The 23,528-nt window shown below is 43.1% G+C and overlaps 1 protein-coding gene across 4 annotated transcripts in view; it reads left to right on the forward strand.

Moving 5' to 3' along the window:
* The window catches only part of LOC137347811 (tubulin beta-4B chain-like), a 78,428-nt gene extending 55,301 nt beyond the window's left edge, over nucleotides 1–23,127 (forward strand). For all 4 annotated transcript variants that reach the window (XM_068012818.1, XM_068012817.1, XM_068012820.1 and 1 more), the window contains exons 3-4: nucleotides 15,213–15,323; nucleotides 21,468–23,127. In XM_068012818.1, coding sequence (XP_067868919.1) covers nucleotides 15,213–15,323; nucleotides 21,468–22,525 — 1,169 coding nt within the window. In that variant the 3' untranslated portion in view covers nucleotides 22,526–23,127. The remainder of the gene's footprint in view (nucleotides 1–15,212; nucleotides 15,324–21,467) is intronic.
* Nucleotides 23,128–23,528: the final 401 nt, after the last annotated feature.

The following is a 23,528-nucleotide window of genomic DNA, read 5'->3' on the forward strand; positions in this document are numbered from 1 at the left end:
GCAGCAAACAGCCCAATGTCTGACCTTATGATGGAGGGAAGATCATTAGTGATGCAGCTGAAAATAGTTGGATCTAGGATACTGCCCATCTTGAACGGAGATCCTGCAGCTGAGATGATTGGACTCCAACAACAACAGCCATCTTCCTTTGTGCTACATATGAGTCATAAAGACACAGAAGGAGGCCATTTGGCCTATCGAGTCCATGCTGGACCATCAGCTAATGAGAACAGCTTTTCTTTTTCTACCCTAACTCAACCTGTACACATTGTACATCCCTATGAAATCTCCTCTCAATCTCCTTTGCTCAAAGGAGAACAAACCAGCTTTTCCAACCAAACCTTGTAGCTAAAATCTCTCATCCCCGGAACCATTCTAGTAAATCTCCTCTGCACCCTGTCAAGGACCCTCGCATCTTTCTTAAAATGTGGTGACCAGAACTGATGCAATACAGTAGTTGTGGCCTAACCAGAGTTTTATAAAGGTTCAGCAAAACTTCTCTGCTTTTGTACTAAATATCTCTATTTATGAAGCCTAAGATCCCATGTGCTTTGCTAACTACTTTCTCAATGTGTCTTGCCACCTTCAAAGATCTCTGCACATGAACCCCGAGGTCCCTTTATCCCTGCACACTCTTTCGAACTGTGTTATTAAGTCTATATTGCCTCTCCCTATCCCTTCTGCCACAATGCATCACCTCACACTTTATTTATTTATTTAGAGATACAGCACTGAAACAGGCCCTTTGGCCCACCGAGTCTGTGCTGACCAACAACCACCCATTTATACTAACCCTACAGTAATCCCATATTCCCTACCACCTACCTACACTAGGGGCAATTTACAATCTGAAAGTCTTTGGTGGTGGGAGGAAACCGGAGCACCCGGCGAAAACCCACGCAGTCACAGGGAGAACTTGCAAACCCCACACAGGCAGTACCCAGAATTGAACCCAGGTCCCTGGAGCTGTGAGGCTGCGGTGCTAACCACTGCGCCACTGTGCCGCCCCAAATACTTCTCTATTAAATTCTGTATGCCACTTGTCTGCCCATTCTGCTAGCCTATCTATGTCCTCTTGCAGTGGATTGATATCATCCTTATTGTTTACTACTCCTCCAAGTTTGGTAGCATCAAATCTTGAAATTTTACTCTGTATTCCAATATCCAAGTCATATATATATCAAAATATATATATATATCAAAAAAGCAGTGGTCCTAGCGCTGAACCTTGCGAACACCACTATCTACCATCCTCCAGTCTGAAAAACAACCATTTTGCACGACTCGCTGATTTCTGTCCTTAAACCAATTTTTCATCCAAACTAACACTGACCATCCTATCCCATGAGACTCAATTTTGTTTGTTAACCACCCTTTTATGTAGTACTTTGTCAAATACTTTCTTAAAATCCATTGCTTTCCTTTCATTAACCTTCTCTGTTATTCATTAAAAAAAATCAATTAGTCAAGCACGATCAGCCATTTCCAAATCCAGACTAGCTCTCCCTAATTAACTCACACCTCTCCAAGTGCTTGTTGATTTTTTTGTTTCCCTCATTCAGGTTTCTAAAACCTGACCCACCACTGATGCTAAACTGACTGGCCTGTAGTTGCTGGGACTGTCCTTACACCCTTTCTTTGAAGAAGGGTGTCACATTTGCCACTCTCCAATCCTTTGCCACCTCCCCTGTATCTAGGGAAAATTGAAAGATTATGGCAAGCCCTTCCGCTATCTCCACGCCCACTTCCTTTAGCAACCTGGGATGTAGGCCATCTGGGCTAGGTAGCTTATAAACTCTATGCAGTGCATTCTGCCTATCAATTTTCATCTCATCCATTACCTCTACTTCTAACAGTATTTTATTGGCATCCTCTTAGTAAACACCGATACGAGGTATTCATTAAATATTCTAGCCTTTCTCTTCAACTCTAAGAACATATCACCCACTTTGTCCCTGATAGGCCCCACATCACCTCTTACTATCCCTTACTATTTACATGTGGGTAGAGGATTTCTGGGTTCCCTTTTATGTGAACTGCCATTCTATTCTCATGCTTTCTCTTTGCCTGTTCACTTCCCCTCTTAGCTTATTGTATTTGGCCTGGTTCTCGTTTGAAGAATTCACCTGACATGCATTGTACTCGCTTTTATTTTTGTTTCATCATATACTCTATCTCCCTCGCCATCCAAGGAGCCCTGGCTTTAGTTCCTTTACCTTTTGTCCTTTTTAAAATGTACCTAGCCTTTACCTGAAACGTCGTTGTCTTAAAGATCACCCATTGTTCTGTTCCAGCTATTCCTGTCAATCTTTAGTTCCATTTTACCCCGGCTACATCTCTTCTCATCGCATTGAAGTTAGCCCTCTTCCAATTTATAAGTTCTACTTTAGCAATGGAGAAGAACAACCTACAATCTAATGTAAACTTTGATACAAAAATCACTCTTACCCAAGTGTTCCCCCATAGACACTTGGTCCACTTGGCCCACCTCATTCCCCAGCACCACATGCAGCAATGCCTTCTTCCTAGTTGGACCGAGAACATACTGGTCAAGGAAGTTCTCCGGAACACATTTCAGACATTCCTCCTTGCCAGTGGACAGTTTCCTTCCTGATCCTCATGACTTCAGTTTTACTAGGACTCCTTGGTGCCAAACTGGGTCAAATTTTGCATTGATGCCAAGAGCAGTCACTCTCTTCTCACCTTTGGAATTCAGCTCATGTGTCTGCATTTGGACTAAGACTGTAATGAGGTCTGGAACCGAGGGGTCATGACTGAATTCAAACTGAGCATCAGTGACCAGGTTGTTGGTGAGTGAGTGCCACTTGAAAGAAATTTTAATGACTCCTTGTAACACTTTGCTAATGATTGAGAGTAAGCTAATGGGATGGTAATTGGCTGGCTTTGATTTGGTCCTACTATTTGTGTATAGGGCATATCTGGAAAATTTTCCACATTATCAGGTTGGATACCCATGTTGTAGCTGTACTGGATCAGCTTGGCTGAAGATGCAGCCAGTTCTGGAGAGTGGGGCTATATTACCACAGCTGCGATGTTGTTGGGCCCTCGGTTTTGCTATGTCCAGTGCATTTCTTAATATCAAGTGGAGTAAATTGAGTGGAGTGAGGACTAGCATTTATCATGGTGGGGATCTCAGGATCATTTGGCTGAAGATGGTTGCGAATACAGATGATTGCTTACCAATGTCTGAGACAGTGCCTACATCCTTATATAATTTCACACCACAAAAACTGAGCACAGTACTCCAGATGGTATCTGACCAAGACTCTGTATAGCTAAAACATAATTTCCTACCCTTTTCATTCCAGTCTTCATCAGATAAAGACCAACAATCCATTTGGAACACAGGAACAGGAGCCTGTTCCGCCATTCAGTTTGATCATGGCTGATCTGTATCTTAATTTCATCTATCTGTAATCCTTCATACCCTGACCTAACACAAATCTATCAATCTCCATTTTGAAATTTTCAATTGACCCTCAGCTTCAACAGCTTTTGTGGGGAGAGTGTTCCAGATTTCCACCACCCTTTGTGTGAACAAGTGCTTTCTGACATCACCCTTGAATGGCCTAACTTTTTTTTATTTGCTTCATGGGATGTGGCCAGCAATTGTTGCCCATCCCTAATTGCTCTTGTGGTGAGCTGCTGCCTTGAACCGCTGCAGTCCAGCTGATGCGGGTAAACCCACAGTGCTTTTTAAGGAGGGAGTTCTAGCATTTTGATCTAGCAACAGTGAAGGAACAGAGATATATTTCCAAGTCAGGATGGTTAGTGACTTGGAGGGGAACGTGCAGATGGTGGTGTTCCCACGCATCTGCTGCCCTTGTCCTTCTAGATGGAAAAGGTCACAGGTTTGGAAGCTGCTGTTGAAGGAGGCATGTTGAGTTGCTGTAGTGCATCTTGTATATGGTATATACTGCTTCCACTGCGTGCGGTGGTGGAGGGAATGAATGTTGAAGGTGGTGTGCTGATCAAGTGGGCTGCTTTGTCCTGGATGGTGTTGAGCTTCCTGAGCTGCATTCATCTAGACAAGTGGCGAGTCTTCCATCACGCTCCTGACTTATGCCTTGTAGATGGTGGACAGGCTTTGGAAGTGAGTTACGCGCCGCAGAATTCCCAGCCTCTGACCTGCTCTTTCAGCCACAGCATTTATGTTGCTGCTCCAGTTCAGTTTCTGGTCAATGGTAGCCCCAGGATGTTGGTGGTGAGGGATTCAGCGATGGTAATGCCATTGAATGTCAACATAGAAAATAGGAGCAGGAGTAGGCCATTTGGCCCTTTGAGCCTGCTCCGCCATTCATTATGATCATGGCTGATCATCCAACTCAGTAACCTGTTCCCGCTTTCTCCCCATATCCTTTGATCCCTTTCACCTCAAGAGCTATATTTAACTCCTTCTTGAAAACATACAATGTTTTGGCCTCCACTGCTTTCTGTGGTAGTGAATTCCACAGGCTCACCACTCTCTGGGTGAAGTAATTTCTCCTCATCTTGGTCCTGAAAGGTTTACCCCGTATCCTTAGACTATGACCCCTGGTTCTGGACTCTCCCACCATCGGGAACATCCTTCCCGCATCTACCCTGTCAAGTCCTGTTAGAATTTTATAGGTTTCTCTGAGATCCCCCCTCACTGTTCTGAACTCCAGCGAATATAATCATAACTGACTCAATCTCTCCTCATACATCAGTCCCGCCATCCCACGAATCAGTCTGGTGAATCTTCACAGCACTCCCTCTATAGCAAGAACATCCTTCCTCAGATAATGAGACCAAAACTGCACACAATATTCCAGGTGTGGCCTCACCAAGGCCCAGTATAATTGCAGCAAGACATCCCTGCTCCTGTACTCGAATCCTCTTGCTATGAAGGCCAACATACCATTTGCCTTTTTTTACCGCCTGTTGCACCTGCATACTTACCTTCAGCGACTGGTGTACGAGAACACCCAGGTCTCGTTGCATATTCCCTCTCTCAGTTTATAGCCATTCAGATAATAATCTGCCTTCCTGTTTTTGCTACCAAAATGGATAACCTCACATTTATCCACATTATACTGCATCTGCCATGCATTAACCCACTCACTCAACTTGTCCAAATCACCCTGAAGCCTCTGTGCATCCTCCTCACAACTCACCCTCCCACCCCGTTTTGTCATCTGCAAATTTGGAGATATTACATTTAGTTCCCTCATCTAAATCATTAATATATATTGTGAATAGCTGGGGTCCGAGCACCGATCCCTGCGGTACCCCACTAGTCACTGCCTGCCATTCGGAAAAAGACCCGTTTATTCCTACTCTTTGTTTCCTGTCTGCCAACCAATTTTCTATCCATCGCAATACCATGCACTTTAATTTAACACGCTAATCGCTTATGTGGGACTTTGTCGAAAGCTTTCTGAAAGTCCAAATAAACCACATCCACTGACTCCCCCTCATCAACTCTACTAGATACATCCTCGAAGAATTCTAGTAGATTTGTCAAGCATGATTTCCCTTTCGTAAATCCATGCTGACGCTGTCCAATTCGACCACTGTTCTCCAAGTGCTCTGCTATAAAATCTTTAATAATAGACTCTGGAATATTCCCCGCTACCGACATCAGTCTGACTGGTCTATAATTCCCTGTTTCTCTCTGCCTCCCTTTTTAAATAGTGGGGTTGCATTAGCTACCCTCCAATCTGTAGGAACTGTTCCAGAGTCTATAGAATCTTGGAAGATGACCACCAATGCATCCACTATTTCTAGGGCCACTTCCTTAAGTACTCTGGGATGTAGATTATCAGGCCCTAGGGATTTATCGGCCTTCAATCCCATCAATTTCCCCAACACCATTCCTCTACTAATACTGATTTCCTTCAGTTCCTCCCTCTCACTAAACCTATGTTCCCCAACATTTCTGGTATGATATTTGTGTCCTTTTTGGTGACAGAACCAAAGTATGCATTTAGTTGGTCAGCCATTTCTTTGTTCCCCATAATAAATTCCTCTGTTTCTAACTGTAAGGGACCTACATTTGTCTTCACCAATCTTTTTCTCTTCACATACCTATAGAAACTTTAACAGTCAGTTTTTATGTTCCCTGCAGACTTGCTCTTGTACTCTATTTTCCCCATTCTTAATCAATCCCTTGGTCCCCCTTTGCTGAATTCTAAACTGCTCCCAATCCTCAGGTCTTTTTTTCTGGCGAATTTGTATGCCTCTTCCTTGGATCTAATGCTATCTCTAATTTCCCTTGTAAGCCATGGTTTGGCTACCTTTCCTGTTTTACTTTTGCGCCAGACAGGAATAAACAATTGTTGCAGTTCATCCATGCGCTCTTTGAATGTTTGCCATTGCCTATTCCGTAATCCCTTTAAGTAGCATTTCCCAATCCATCATATCCAACTCGCGTCTCATACCTTCGTAGTTTCCTTTATTAAATTTCAGGACCCTAGTCTCAGAATCAACTATGTCACTCTCCATCTTGATGAAGAATTCTATCATATTATGGTTGCTCATCCCCAAGGGATTGTCAATTATTATGTCAAGGAGAGATGGTGAAATTTTCTCTTGTGGAAATGGTCATTGCCTGGCACTTGTGTAGCACGAGTGTTACTTGCTACTTATCTGCCCAGCCTGAATGTTCTTGCTGTATGTGGGCTCGGACTGCTTCAGTATCTGAGGAGTTGCGAATGGTACTGAGCACTGTGCATTCATTAGAGAACATCCCCACTTCTAACCTTATGATGGCGGGAAGGTCATTGATGAAGCAGCTGAAGTTAGTTGGGCCTAGGACACTACCCTGAGGAACTTTTGCAGCAATGACCTGGGCTGAGATGATTGGCCTCCAACAACCACAACCATCTTCCTTTTGTTATACCCCCTTGTTCTGGACTCTTTCACTAGAAAAAATAGTTTCTCTCTACCTACTCTATCAAACCCTTTAATCATCTTAAACACCTCAATTAGATTACCCCTTAATCTTCTATATCCAAGGGAAAACAAGGCTAGATAAAGGATTATGGGGCAAAGGTGTGTATGTGGAGTTAGGGCAGCCATGATCTTATTGAATGGAGAAACCGGCTCAAGGGGCTAAATAGCCTACTCCTTGTTCTTATGTTCCTAGTCTGTAGAACCATTCTATCTTCCTGAGGAAGAACCCAGTACATACATTCCAGCCAACACTTCATACACACAGACTCATTTTATTCCTTCCCAAGCACCACCTTAGAGATGTCCATTTTATTGGGGCTGTGGGGCAGATCTGTTGTCAGAGTAAACCAAAGGGGAGAACATTTGTGACACACAGAGCAAGAAGGGAGCTTCTATCCCTTGTGAGGAGGAAGGTGTTCTGACCTCATTACAGCCTTGGTTCAAACATGGACAAAAGAGCTGAACTCGAGGTGAGATGAGAGTGAATGCCCTTGACAACAAAGCAGCATTTGATTGAGATAAAAATGCTGGAAATACTCAGCAGGTCTGGCAGCATTTGTAGAGGGAGAAGGAACATTTCAGGTCAGTGACCTTTCATCAGTTCATCAGAACTGTCGAGGGTTAGAAATGTAATAGGTTTCAAGCAAATAAAGCAGGTTTGGGCAAGAGATAACAAAAAGGAAAGTGTTGATAGGACAGAGGGTCACAGAGAATAATTGACAAGATGGTCATGGAGCAAAGGAGGTGTTAATGGTGTGCTGAAAGACAAAATGTTACTGCAGAGAGGGTGTTAATTGACAGAAAAATTAATAGCCTGGCCAAAAGCACAAGCATGAAAAAAAGTGGGCAGGCACATGGTAAAAAATGAGTGATGCAACAAACTGAAACAAAATAAAAAGGAAAAATATAACTAAAAATAAAAGAGGGGGGCCCGTCATGTTCTGAAATGCTCTCATGCCAACATATCAGTCCTGGGCTTGCTGCAGTGTTCCATTCAACATCAACACAAGCTCAAGCAACAGCATCTCATTTACCAATTAGGCATGCGACAGGCTACCGGACCGAACATTGAGTTCACTAATTTCAGAGCAGGATGGGCCCCCCTTTTTATTTTTAGTTATATTTTTCCTTTTTATTTTGTTTCAGTTTGAAGTCAGGGGCGAAAATTCTCCACTAGTTGGAGTCATACCTATCGCAGAGGAAGATGGTTGTGGTTGTTGGAGGTCAATCATCTCAGCTCCAGGCCATTACTGCAGGAGTTCCTCAGGGCAGTATCCTAGGCCCAACCAGCTTCAGCTGCTTCATCAATGACCTTCCTTCAATCATAAGCTCAGAAGTAGGGATGTTTACTGATGATTGCACAATATTCAGCATCATTTATGACTCCTCAGATATTGAAGCAGTCCTTGTAGAAATGCAGCAAGATCTGGACAATATCCAGGCTTGGGCTGATAAGTGGCAAGTAACATTTGCGCCACACAAGTGCCAGGCAATGACCATCTCAAACAAAAGAGAATCTAACCATCTCCCCTCGATGTTCAATGGCATTACCATCACTGAATCCCCCACTATCAACATTCTGGGAGTTACCATTGACCAGAAACTGAACTGGAGTAGCCATATAAATACTGTGGCTACAAGAGCAGGTCAGAGGCTGGGAAGCCTGCGGCGAGTAATCACCTCCTGACTCCCCAAAGCTTGTCCACCATCTACAAAGCACAAATCAGGAGTGTGATAGAATACTCTGTACTTGCCTGGATAGGTGCAGCTCCAACAACACTCAAGAAGCTCAACACCATCCAGGACAAAGCAGCCTGCTTGATTGGCACCCCATCCACAAACATTCACTCCGTCCACCACCGATGCACAGTGGCAGCAGTGTGTACCATCTACAAGATGCACTGCAGCAACTCACCTTAGACAGCACCTTCCAAACCTGTGACCTCTACCATTTAGAAGGACAAGACTGCAGATCCATGGGAACACCACCACCTGCAACTTTCCCTCCAAGTCACACACCATCCTGACTATATCTAACTATATCGCTGTTCCTTCACTGTCACTGGGTCAAAATCCTGGAACTATTTCCTAACAGCACTGTGGGTGTTCCTACCCCACAAGGACTGCAACAGTTCAAGAAGGCAGCTCACCACCACCTTCTCAAGGGCACTTAGGAATGGGCAATAAATTTTGGCCTAGCCAGTGATGCCCACATCCCATGAACGAATAAAAAAAGGTGTTGCTGATTAGAGATTGTGCACTCCCTTGGATGAAGAGCCTAGACATCTATAGGAACAAGAGTAGGCCATTTAGCCCCTCAAGCCTGTTTCACCAATAAATGAGGTCATGGCTGATCTGTGACCTAACTGCATGGGCCTTTGCCTCATCTCCCTTTAATATCTTTGATTAACACAAACCTATCAATCTCAGTTTTAAATGTAACAATTGATCTAGCATCAATTGCTGTTTGCAGAAAGGAGTTCCAAATGCCTGCCACCCTTTATGTAAAGAAGTGTTTCCTAATTTTAGTAGTACTCTAATTTTTAGATTATACCCCCTAGTCCTAGACTCCCAATCCAGCAGAAATAGTTTATCTCTATCTACCCTATCTGGTCCCCTTAATATCTTGAAAACTTAGATCAAATCACCCCTCAACTTCCTAAATTCCGGGGAATAACACTCTAGTTTGTGTAATCTGTCCTCGGAATTTAACCTGTCGAGTCCAGTATGGTAAATCTATGCTGTACTCCCCCCAGGGCCAATATCATTCCACAGGTACCCAGAACTGCTTTGTATAGCTGAAATATGACCTCTTCCCCCTTGGTATTCTAGTCCTCTAGATATAAAGGCCAGCATTCCATTAGCCTTTTGGATTATTTTCTGCACCTGTCCATGACATTTTAATGATCTGAGTACCTGGACCCCCAATTTTCTTTGGGCTTCCATCGTTTCCAGCTTTTCACCATTTAGAAAGTACCCTGTTCTATCCTTTTTAGGTTCAAAGTGGATGACCTCACATTTGCCTACATTGAAATCCATTTGCCACAGTTTTTGCCCTTTCACTTAATCTATCAATATCTCTTTGTAATGTTATGTTTCCATTTACTCTGCTTACAATGCTGCCAATTTTGTGTCAACAGCAAATTTGGATCTGTGGTTTTCTATTGCGACTCAAAATTGTTAATAAATATGGTGAATTGTTGACGCCCAACACAGGTTCTTATGGGACTCTACTAGTTACATCCTACCAATTAAATTCCCCATTAAAATCACTCTGTCTTTGCTACATACTTGTTTAATCTTTGAATTTGTACAATCTGCCACTTCACTACTGCTATCAGGGGCCTATACACAACTCCCACTTCATCTTTTTCTATTTCTTAAGCCAACGCTGCCTGCTTACTTCTTGTTATATCCTCTCTTACCATTGAAGTGATTTCATCCTTAACCACTAAGGGTACTTCTCCCCCTCTACCAATCTCCTTATCTTAGACCCTATAACCTGGTATATTTAGTTCCCAGTCCTGACCGTTTTGTAGCCGTGTCATATCCTCCAATTTGAATTTGCGATTGCAATTCATTCAGTTTTTTCCTTATACTTTGTACATTTGTATAAAGACTGTTTACTTGGGCCACATACCCTAACCTGTCCTTCTCTTCAAATGCTTTACTCACATGTTTCTTATTTCTCTCTCCTGGTTTAATTACATATTTTAGTTTTTTCTATACATATAGTGCCTAAAGCACAATTTCTGATTGAAAGAAAGGAAGACTTGCATGACCACTGGATGTCTTAAAGCGCTTAACAGCCATTGAAGTACTTTTGTAGTCACTGTTATAATGTCGGAAACGCAGCAGCCAATTTGCACACAGCACACAGCCACAAACAGCAATGTGATAATGACCGGATAATTTGTTTCTGTAATGTTGATTGAGGGGTAAATATTGGCCAGGACACCAGGGATAACTCCCCTGCTTTGAATTGTGCCGTGGGATCTTTTGTATCCACGCAAGCAGGCAGATGGAGCCTGAGCTTAATATCTCATCCGAAAGACGGCACCTCTTACAATGCAGTACTCCCTCGGTACTGCACTGGAGTGTCAGCCTTGATTTTTATGCTCAAGCCCTGCAGTGGGACTTGGACCTGGAACCTTGTGACTCCGAGGCAACTGAGCAAACGCTGACTCTTAATTGTTATTCTACACTGTTTTGGAACTATTATTTATATGACCTTTTCCACATAAGCCCTCCCTACCACCACCCCCACCCGCTCTGCCATTTACTAATTTAAAGTCCGAAAGACTGACCTATTTATACTTTCCCCTAGGACCCTGGTCCCAGCCCGGTTCAGGTCAAGCCCATCCCAATGGTACAGTTCCTTCCTTTCCTAGTACGGGTGCCAAATGTTCCATGAAGTGAAACCCCTTTTTAACACACCACCCCTTCAGCTCCTTCTTTACCTCTCTTAACTGCTTATCCACATGCCAGTTTGGAGGTGGCTCAGGTAATAATTCAGAGATTATAACTGTTGAGGTTCTGCACTTTAATTTAGCTCCTAGTTCCTGGTAGTCTGCATATAGGACTGCTTGCCTACTCTTCCCTATGTCGTTGGTCCCAATATGGACCACAACTGGATTCTCCCCCTCCCTCTCTAATAGTCTTTAAATCAATTTGTGATGTCCCGTGCTTTGGCACCATGTGGGACTCTTGACCCTGCTTACAGAGGATGCTCTATGTCCACCTAATTATTGAATCCCCTACAACCACCATGTTACACTTCCCCTCCTCTTCCTCCTCCTTCCCACTTTAGATAGCCTCCTGCTTCAAGGTGACATGGTTCTCATTCTGGCTGTCCTTTCGACAATTTTTATCCTTATCTTCACAAGCAGCAAGGACATTGTACCTTGTTCTGAAGAAGTGTCACTGACCTGAAATGTTAACTCTGCTTCTCTCTCCACAGATGCTGCCAGACCTGCTGAGTATTTCCAGCATTTCTTGTTTTTATTTAGGACATTGTACCTGTTGGATCAGATCAGTTTCTGCGGATCCTCATTCTCTATCTCACCTGGGTTGCCCTTATTCTGCACACTATCGGTTTCATCAACCCTGAACTTGCATCTCTCTATGAGCTGTGAACCAACTGTCCAAATACTCTTCCCGTTCACTTTTGTGTTGGTGTTTCTCCAACACGCATTCCAGCTCAATGACTCTGAGCCACAGAGTTTTGAGATGGACACATTACTGCAGATGTGTTCACTCGGGGCAGTCTCACTGTCCACACTCCCACATACTGCAGTCCATATACGCAACCTGCTCCGCCCTATCTTAGTCTAAATTATTTATATTACTTATATCTAGTTTTTAGTTTGTAAGGTGTTTTTTTAAAATTTTCTACACACAATCTTGCACTAAGCATTAAAATACTGGACAAAAATTGTAAATACTTACTGCCTCACGCTTACTTCCACCACTACATGTTTTGGAGGCAATAAACAGCACCTCCTTCTGCCTCTGCACTGAATTCCCACTCTCGCCAAGTTCCTAATTTTTATACTCCATTTAGAATGCAATCTATTTATGAAATATTCTCTACATCAACAGATACTGTTTATACACTTTTTTGAAGCAGTTACAAGTGGTCTTTCAGATTCCTGGTCACAGTAATTAGCTGCTATTCAGGCAATCACTTACAACTGAATGACAGTTAACTGTCACTGTTAACTAGCTTGCTGTTTCTTTTACAACTTTTAAAGTCAGATAAGAGACTAAATTATGTTTGAGATATCCACAACAGTACTTACCAGAGAATTCCCACTTTCACCAAATTTTCAACTTGAGCACTCTGTTTATGATGCACTTCTACATCTCCATCATCTCTTATCTCTTCATTACCGTGAAGCCTAGAACTATCCTCATCGCATTCTACTACTTTTCCAAGTTTTGCCTCAGCTGCAAGCTTTATCATGCTGGCCCTATACCCGTTAGGTTTACATGATGATCCAGTGTTCCAGGTACTACTGCCATGGCAGAAATGAGCACAGATGACAATGGATACTCTTGGGATGGAAGTGAATATGGCTCTAGTGCTAGCCCTCTCTGATTGTTATATAACTGCAGAGGAGAATTCAGGGCTAAGCTTCCCAGACAACGGCACAAGAGGTCCTGCTTCTATGAGACTCGGGCCACTTTAGTGCAAGGCGGCTCCGACTGGAACACGCCAGTCAGCCATTTCACACACGTCTACTACTGAGAGAGTCCCTAGGAGAAGTGTAATACTAGGGATAGGAATCCATATTTGATGCATTGATACCAAGGGAAAGCACGGTGGACAGAAACACTCGGTACACAAACAATCCAATTTCTAATTAAAATTATAGTTTCTCTAAACTTGTTGCATGCAAAGGTATTGTTCTTGAATAGATTTGGAAGTTGCTTTTATTTGCTGCCATAAATGGGAGCTGTATGAATTGTTGCATGCAGAGGAGGATCTGCATTTGATGGCAACTTTCGGTTAGATAGGGAAGATATAAACAACTGTTAATGCACTGACCAGATTTGGAAGTCAAGAGAAGGTCTTTGCTATTGGATTGGCTGGAATGCCTTGCACACCCTCTTCAGGCTGCTGTGCTCTTCTTGCTGATCCTGTTGGAGCCTTCTTTCTCCAGTGCCTCAGTGATGAGGCCTGTTATAAGGCTGAGTTGTGCAGAATGCAGCCTCCAACTATCATTCTTGAAATCCTCTCCAGTGGTATTGCAGGATGGCACAAGATTGAACCAGGCGCCTCAAACATGTCTTCATCATGTCGGTGGTGTGCTCGATTATTATTGGTGTGCAAATGGACCTTGTTATCTAAGAGGTTAGCTCATGCCCTGGGATACCAAGCGGGTGTCAGGAACCATGGCTGCAAAGATAACCCTGGTCTCTCAGCAGCCACACTGAGGATTAGCTTCTGAGTCATTAAGGGCTGGCACAGTGCACCCCCTTAAAATGAAAGCATTATTGCTGCTCCAGGGAAGAATTAGGATTTACTTGCATAACAGTGGAATCCTTTCCTGTTTTGGTAGGTAATCCATTGACAAGGGAGCACATTGGTCCACGTGCATGCAATCTATGACTGCTTGGACTGTCGGGTATCCTGTAACTCTAAAATTGCAGTGCCCTGTTACCTTGTTGCTGATTGTCAATGGGGAAGGAGGTGAGATTGCTTGCTGTAGCACACAATTCATTAACGATTTACTTAATGCATTTTTGCACAGCTGATTGATTAATGTTAGGGATATCTTCAGTGACAACCTGGAAGACTCTGTGGCAGAAGATTTAAGGGTGGAAGTACTTGTGGTGGAAGTGAGCAATAGCTTTATGAGTAAAGTGAAGCCTTTTGAAGATAATGTTCCTGGCACAACTGAAGGTATATGTTCTGATTTGGGGTACTGTGCACCTTTGGACTGACTGACCAGCCTGGTCCTTTGCTTCTTCTTGTATCCAACAAGCAAAGATACAGAGGAATCCCCAATGGGAACTCCATGTGTCCTATCTGAAATGCAGGAGAGAGAATAACAGGCCCACAGCTAATGCCATAAAGGCAGAAATCAACGTAACTGCTAACAGCAAATAAACAGGTCCTGTGCCAAAGATGAGTTTAAAAATAAGCATTAAACTGGTGCTAGTAACTTTGATGCCAGGCTCTTGAAATATTCCACAGTGTTCTCCATCGTGTCTACCTAAAAAGGCCACATGCTTCCTGTGGCTGCTGGAAATGGTAGTGGTCAATGGAGTAGGAACAAAGATAGGGGAGATCTGAGGCTAAGAAACCCTACCCAGGCTACAGAGTGCACCAGTTACTTTTAGATGGGGTTACCATAGTAGCTGCTCCTCCTTATCTTGTAGAATTCAGTGGCACTGATAGGAACTTGATTTTTAACATTCCATGCCCTATACACAGCTAGCATAGTAAAAGACACAATTTTCAGGGAGCCCTTGCAGACTCCCAGGCTCTCAGACTGATGCTGTATGATGCTGAGACTGATGCAATGCAGAAATTGGTGCAGTGCTGTGACATGCTGTATGATGCTGAGGCCGACACAGTGTTGAGACTGAAGCTGTATGATGTTGAGACTAATGCTGACTGATGCTGAGAATGATACAATGCTGAGACTAACGCGGTATGATGCCATGACTGCGTGGTCTGATGCTGTGACTGATACAGTACAATGCTGTGAGTAACATAGTATAATACAAGTTTTGACAGGTTACTTACATTTAGCCTTTTGATCTAGGTGGCAAGTATGTGCCTCGTGCTGTCCTCATGGATTTGGAGCCTGGTACGATGGACTCTGTTCGCTCTGGTCCCTTTGGGCAGATTTTCAGACCAGATAACTTCGTGTTTGGTAAGTAAAGTTTATAAGATAAGAAAGAAATTGCATTTATATAGTGCCTTTCATATCCCCGGATGTCCCAAAGTGCCTCTCAGGTGCTGAAGTACTTTTGAAGCATTGTCACTTGTGCAGGAAAACACAGCAACCAATGATAGTTAATCTGTTTTATCCTTCAGTCATCAACATCACTAAATGTTGGCTAGGATACCAGGGAGAACTCTCCTGCACTTCAAATATTGTCAAGAAATCTTATATCCACCAGAACAGGCTGATGAAGCTTTGCTTTAACATCTCATTTGAAAGATGGTACTTCCAATAATGCAACAGTCTCTCAGTACAACCTGGACTTTTTTTGCTGAAGTCTCTCTGTGGAGTGGGGCTTGAACCCACTGCCTGCTTACTCGGACAAAAGAAGCTGATACTTAAAGTAAACTGCTACTTCACATGTATCGCTTTTGTAGTGTGTTAGGCCCTTGATTTTCTATTAGTGTTATTTTAACATCATTAGAATAATACTGAGCAGAAACTCTAGGCCTTAACATCAACCTAGAGGAGATTTCCCTGCTGAATGGAATGTTATTGAAATGTTTGTTGCCCATGTTTGGCCTTTGGGTGATGAGCATTGTGAGAAAGATGCAGCAACTGAGCAGCATTCTGCAACAAAACCGACTTCAGAGTAGCTCATCCAGCATAGTCACAAACCTGCTAAATCTTGCGTCTCCAGTTAATGTAGTGCCAGACCGCACAGGTTACTGGTGAGTAACTAGAATGTCTGTCTTCAGTTTGTTCTGTAGAACGGAAATGTCAGATGCGCAATGTGCTCAGATTGCCTGTTGGGACAGATGACACAGAGAGCCTCTAAAGTCAAGCAAAATATTTTATTCCTTGGAACTGAGACTTGAAGAAAGCCAAACGTCAAACAATTGGCAAATTGGTAATGGCATGTATCTTCCCATCATGGCAAAACCCAACACGGGAGCTTAATGTGCTCTCCTAGGTTTCTTTTGTGCTATTTTCAAGGCTGTAAAACTAGTAATGTTTTCACCAAGTATCAGTCACCTGACAGCTCAGAACAAGTGTTTCACTGTTTCTGTTGTCTGAGCTGGCCTGAAGATGGTTGGTGTTTGTGCTACTTTTATAGTATTTTCTACTTGTAAGTGGAGGTTGAAAAATTGACAAATAATAATAGATCATTTGAACTTGGGTGCACTCCTATTCATAAAATCTTACAGCACAGTAAGAGGCAATTTGGTTCATTGTGCCTGTGCCGGCTCTTTGAAAGAGTTATCCAATAAGTCCCACACCTCAGCTGTTTCCCCATAATCCTGCAAGTTAGTTCTCTTCAAATACATGGCCAATTGCCTTTTGAAATTTCCTGCTTCTATCACCCTTTCATGTATTGTGTTCCAAATCTTAAAAGGCCTCTATGTGAAAAAAATCTCCTAATTTCCCCTTTAGTTTTTTTTCCCGATTATTTTAAATCTGTGTCCTCTGGTTACTGACCCACTTACCAGAGGAAACAGTTTCTCTCTATGAAAACCCGTCATAATTTTGAATACCTCTATAAGGTCTCCACTTAACCTTCTCTGCTCTGAGAAGAACAATCCCAGTTTCTCCAATTTCTCCACATAACTAGACTCCCTCATCCCTTGTGTCATCCTCGTAAATCCCTTTTCACCCTCTCCAAGGCCTTGCCATTCTTCCTGAAGAGTGGTGCCCAGGATTGTACACAATACTGCAGCCTGACCAGTGATTTGTAAGGTTTAGCATGACTTACTTGTTTTTGTATTTAATGCCCCTATTTACAAAGCCAAGTATCCCATTGGCTTTCTTAACTATGTTATCAACTTGCTCTACCACCATCAAGGTCCCTCTGCTCTTGTACACCCCTCAAAATAGTACCATTTTAATGAGACTGCCTCTCCATGTTTTTCACCCTAAAATGCATCGCTTCACACTCATCCACATTCCCTCATCTATGTCCTGCTGTAATCTGTTACTATCTGTACCACTTACTATGTTGGCAGTTTTATAGCATCCACAAACTTCAGAATTGTAGTCCCTATACCCAAGTCCAGGTTATTTATACATAATAAGAAAAGCAATGGTCATAATACCGACTCCTGGGAGACCCCACTACATACTTCTGTACCAGGCAGGAAAGCATCCGTCAATTACTACTCTTTGCCTCCTGTCTGTTAGCCAGTTATGTAACCAAGTTATCGCCATTTCTTTAATCACATTAATCCCCTTAATTAATCCCTTTAATCCCATTTTCTGAATAAATCTAGTATGTAGTATTCTGACAGAATTATCCTGAACTCATAAAGCTCCAAAGCCTTGTTCTCTTTGGGCTGCTGTACGTTGGAGCTGTTTTACAGTGTTTTCATTGCTAATCATAAAATTGCATTAGTTTGTAATTCAGTGGTCTTGCAATAGCTTCTGCCAGCAAAGAAGCCTGCCTCAAAGTGAGACCATTTCCCCAATATTTATGGGGAGGAAAGAGGGGGAGTGAGGTTGGAGGAGTTCTAATGTATGGATTTCCTGCAGATATTAACTGTCTTTCAGTTTTTTTTTTACACAATGCCGCAACCAAGGAACAGAGAGCAGGTAGGGAGGGAGAGATCACAGCTGGGAAGGGCTCAGATCATTGTCAGAGATTTCAGATTGGGGTTGGTAAAAGGAAATTTGCAGGGGAGGGGGGCGAGAGCGTGGAGGTGGGAGTGATCGTGTAGCTGGAAGCAGGTAAGCTTGTTGGCTGGGGAGAACAAATGCAATTACCTTAATACCCTTCTCGCCACCTTTTACCCTGCCAGTTTTCCCGAGGCCCAGAAACCCAGCCAAAATGGGTTAAAGCATTTTTTTTTAAACTTCCTAAAAACTGGAAGAGAATGGGTTCAAGCCGGTTTGGGGTTATTTTTGAGATTTTTCACATCTTACCTTCTTACCTGAACCAAGCCACTTGTTTTTGAGGGTTAAAATAACCTCCTGTGAAATAACAGAATAAGTAAAGGATCATCTGACACTCAGGGTGCAAGTTGGCTTCAGGGGCAATTTCTCTGATTAGTTCCATGATAGCCTAATATCAATCTATATGTGGAGGTTGAAATTAAACAGAAAAACCTCTATGTATGGTATTTAAAAATAAATTCTCTCTGTGTGTCTCTGAGTTCATCCAGTATATAGTAGAATAGGATACAGCAAGAAAATCACACAGTTTCCTGCTTTGTGCCAATCTGCGCTAGAGTGGCAGTAGAGATGCTACATTGATTCTGTACCCTGATATTAAAGAGGGGAATTCACTGTAGGTTTCCATACGTGTTCGCTATTCATCAATCCCTGCTGGAAATGTACAGATATGAACAACAACTGAGGATCAGATCAGGTTCTGTTGTGATGTCCTTAGGTGTTGAATGGCTTGGCAATACTGGTAGAGCAGCTGGTACTTGTGGAGCTGTATCCCAGGAAGGAGTCAAGACCTTCATAAATGAGTAGGAAATAATTAGTAATGGGGTTGTGAGGAAGTAAGGTACCAAACCTAAATTTGAGAAGCTAAAACAGAAGATGCTGGAAATACTCAGCAGGTCAGGCAGCATCTGTGGAGAGAAAAGCAGAGTTAACGACTAGAATTTATCATTGGGCAGGAGGCCCTGCCCACCTGCCGAAAAGTTGGTGGCGAGCCTGCCTGTGCCAGGCCGAGGGAGCCAGGCTGGGATTTTTCACTCCCCAGGCCCTTAATTGGCCTTGTGCGAGACTTCCACCTCCTTGAGGCAAGAAGTCCAGCCTAATCGAGCTGCCAGCCACAGTCCCAGCAGCACCACTAAATGCGTCCGCCACTGCTGGGACTATACGCAGCTTCAGCAGGAGGAGGAAAGATGGCCCCAGAAAGGAGGTGGAGTTTTTGGGGCCCCGGCAAAGCAAGGGTGCGGGGGGAGGGGTCGGTTGGGGTGGGGTGGAATGTTGTGCATTGGGGGCAGTTGGGGCTTTGGGGGTGGCCCGCCTTGGGGCACAGGGTTCCTGATCAGGAGGACCACGCCCCAGCCTGCAAGAATGCCGTCAGGTGGTTCTTGGGGCTTTTGTCGCCCACACGCCAGGGCTAAAATACCTGCGGCAGCGGGAGGAGGCCCTTAAGTGGCAGTTAATTGGCCACTTAAGGGCCTTGATTGGCCTGGGGTGGGAGGGCCGTTTCTCGCCACCCCGCATAAAATTGCAGCGGAGGAGGGAAGGCGTCGGGGAAAGGCACCCCACCCACTGCCCCCCACCTCCCACGCAATTTTTCGGCCCCCCCCAGTCTCCAGCCCCCTCGTTGAGGTGCCATAAAATTTTGGTCAATGTTTCAGGTCTGTGACCTCTCATCAGAACTTGAATTTGAGAATCATGGTTTTTAAAATGCATTTCACTAGGTTAACTAAACTACAAATCCATAGCACCTCAATCATAATGAGACGTTAGATTACAAAATAGAGAATCAATTTGTGCGCTCAGCTCAAACATAATGAGAGCGGGAAGTGCAGTTAATACTCTTACAAGATGCAGTGTTAGGGACCTCCATAATGCTGCTGGTTTCTGTGACAAATGGCTCCCAGAGATTTAGAATGAAATTTACTGTGCACACAAATAGAAAAGTATTTCTTGTGGTAAATCCATTACTGCAGATTTTTAAAAATTATTTTACTGTTCCGTATGTGAATATTTAAATATTTGTGCACTCCTGACAGTACATTTCTTTAGATGTGAAGAGCGAGCTGGCTAAATTGGCCATGAATTTCCGTGGGGTATTCCCAATCTTCCACTGGAGAATCCCTAAGGAAATTCCAGGCCGGTATGTCCAAGCAGGATGGGATGCAGGCTTTAAACTTCTGCATTAGGCTTAGTGTATATTCTGCTGCGTTACTGCAGTTTCCCCGGCTGACAGGTGATGTGCTTTCTCTGCTGTTTATCTGACCCCCTTTATATCAGCCATGGGCTGTTGCTGCGTCTGTTTTAGCTCTACTGTCCTCTTGCTACTGCAGTTTTCTCTTCTGTACCATGCATCTTCTTTGTTCAGGCTGTTTCTTTGTTAATCTAAGTTCTCCTATTGGCCCTGCTACTGTTGCTTGTTTTCCTGGCTTTTTGTTTATAACAAAACAAACCTCTATTAGTCCCCAGCACATGTTCACCACACACCATCCATAGAGTCAGTGACGCCAAGTAAGAGTATAACAATTCAGGAGTAGCAGCTAGTGCCCAAGAAACCCCTGGAAACAGGCAGGTTGTGCCAAATGATGGTGGTGGCGAAGGGAAAGGGGGCCATACAACATTAACCTGGTCATTATCGTTATATACTCAAAACTCACTGCTGAATTGTGGATTACTCGGTATTTGTAGCTTTTATAAACTGAAGCCGACTCCACCTTGCATATCTTTACTAGTCTTTCTCCATAGCTGCCAATCAGCTCAAAAGTGACAATATTTACTTTATTCATCTAGGTATATACTTTTTATCAGGATTAGGTGGAGCAATGTTTACACATTGGCTTTTCAAATTTGTGATTGGGTTTAAATTCGGCCCAGCCTCTATTGGAATGAAACTCCACTGATGATGAGTTTCAGGATTAACCTACAACACAAAATTACCCCTTGGAAATCTCATTTAGAGAAGCACAAGATGATGGATTTGGGAAATGGACAAGTGATAAACATAAACTATGAGGTGATCTTCTGGGATTACAGCTAAAGAACATTTTTGGGGCCAGAGTAGAGGCAACTTACTATGTATCTAAGCATCGTATACCTAACCTTGGAGCAGTTAATGCTGATACTGGGTGCCGTTCCCCAGCACTAAAATCTCTTGCCATTATTCACAAAAAAAATCATATAATGCAGCTAGCTATATAAACACATAGCAGATTGTTGTGAGGTATGTTTAAGGTCATTGCTGAAGTAGCAACAATGCTGTTCGTAGTCGAGGACTTTACTCCTCTGTACTTGTGCAATTCAGAAGTCTTGGCCATCAATGCTCTTGTAAATGCTGTCCAGGCAGTTCACGCAGATAAGCACAAGCTTTTAAAATAGTATACAAGTAATGCTGCCCTGGATTACCAAAGAACAAAATCCTAGCTAATTGATGTATTGCCTAAGAGTTGTAAAAATTTAAATTGATCTCATTTGTTGCAGGTCAAAGTGGTGCTGGTAACAACTGGGCCAAAGGTCATTACACTGAAGGTGCTGAACTGGTTGACTCTGTTCTGGATGTGGTGAGAAAGGAGGCTGAGAGCTGCGATTGTCTCCAGGGCTTTCAGCTCACCCACTCACTGGGTGGTGGTACTGGTGCTGGTATGGGCACACTCCTCATCAGCAAGATCCGTGAAGAATACCCGGACAGAATCATGAATACGTTTAGTATTGTGCCTTCACCAAAAGTATCAGACACTGTAGTTGAACCTTATAATGCCACTCTGTCTGTCCATCAGCTTGTGGAGAATACTGATGAGACTTATTGTATTGATAATGAGGCTCTTTATGACATCTGTTTCCGTACCCTGAAGCTGACAACTCCTACTTATGGTGACCTGAACCACCTTGTGTCAGCCACCATGAGTGGTGTAACAACCTGTCTGCGTTTCCCTGGTCAGCTCAATGCTGACTTGCGTAAACTAGCAGTGAACATGGTCCCCTTCCCCCGTCTGCACTTTTTTGTGCCAGGTTTTACTCCTCTGACCAGCCGTGGCAGCCAACAGTACCGTGCCCTCACCGTACCCGAGCTCACCCAACAGATGTTTGATGCCAAGAACATGATGGCTGCCTGTGACCCTCGGCACGGCCGCTACCTGACCGTTGCCGCTGTTTTCCGAGGCCGTATGTCCATGAAAGAGGTGGATGAGCAGATGTTGAATGTACAGAATAAAAACAGTACCTATTTTGTTGAATGGATCCCCAACAATGTTAAGACAGCTGTCTGTGACATCCCACCTAGAGGCCTCAAGATGTCTGCCACCTTTATTGGCAATACAACAGCCATCCAGGAGCTGTTTAAACGCATCTCTGAGCAATTTACTGCTATGTTCCGGAGGAAAGCCTTCTTGCATTGGTACACTGGTGAGGGCATGGAAGAGACTGAATTTACTGAGGCTGAGAGTAATATGAATGATCTGGTATCTGAGTACCAGCAATACCAGGATGCCACATCTGGAGAGGAGGCTGAAGAGGAAGAATTAGGCGGAGAAGAAAATTAAGCTATATTTTGTGTATCATCTACAAAGCTTCAGATGTGCATGTGCTCTATTGCCATTCTGCACTTTCTTGTTTTAATATCAAATGCTACTTTTTAAGGGAATAAATTTAAATAATTGCAATGCAGTTTTGTTTGGAGTGTTGTTTTCAAAGTTGAACCCAATGTGTTTCTATTATCTAATGAGAGATCCTTAACTCCCAGACAGATAGTGATACATTGCTAAATTGAAAATCTATAAAATGTATGGTAGCTAATTGAAGATATTAATTATATAACAATTGGTACAGGCGTAAAGGATCAAGACTTTTAATGAGATACGTGCAGATATTAGAAAATAATTAGATAATTAGAAAAAATACTATTCTGTATCTTAATAAAAATCTTATGTTGGCAAGCACTGCTGGTCTACAAAATCTTACTTCCTGTTGCCACACATTTCCATTACAAATTCCCAACATGTCAATTGTAATGGAAATTGCCTATGTAAACTCATCACTTTGTAATTGCATAATCTGGCCACTGGGTGACTTTTCCCACAGGCTTTCTAAACATTTGCCATGAACATTTTTGATCACCTTTTTCCCCTCAATAGCTGAAATTTCTATGTCCAAAGTAACAGTTATACAAAATATATATTTTAATGACATAATTTGTGATTAAAATGTGTCTGTTGAATTGATTTTTGTGTCTTTTAATGCCTTCTTAAAAGTTTTTATTTGAAGCTTTTAGCTTCTCCCAAAAATTTAGGTTTGGACTTTATGGGGGAGAAATTCATTCACTTAGTGCTGCTTTCTAGCGATGTTATGCAGACTATGTTGTTTTGCTGGGGCCAAGCAGCAAGCGACCCACAACACTGTCGGCCCCCAAGAATTGATATAGTCATAGCGCCATTAGGAAGCAACACTAAGTGAACAAATTTCTCATATTTTTACCCAGAGCTGAGTTTGGGTTGTGCAGTCTGAGCATGTGCAATGTATCTAATTCTGCAGGATGCATTAGACTTT

Source organism: Heterodontus francisci, chromosome 32 (genome assembly GCF_036365525.1).
Source record: "Heterodontus francisci isolate sHetFra1 chromosome 32, sHetFra1.hap1, whole genome shotgun sequence".
Lineage (NCBI taxonomy): Eukaryota > Metazoa > Chordata > Chondrichthyes > Heterodontiformes > Heterodontidae > Heterodontus > Heterodontus francisci.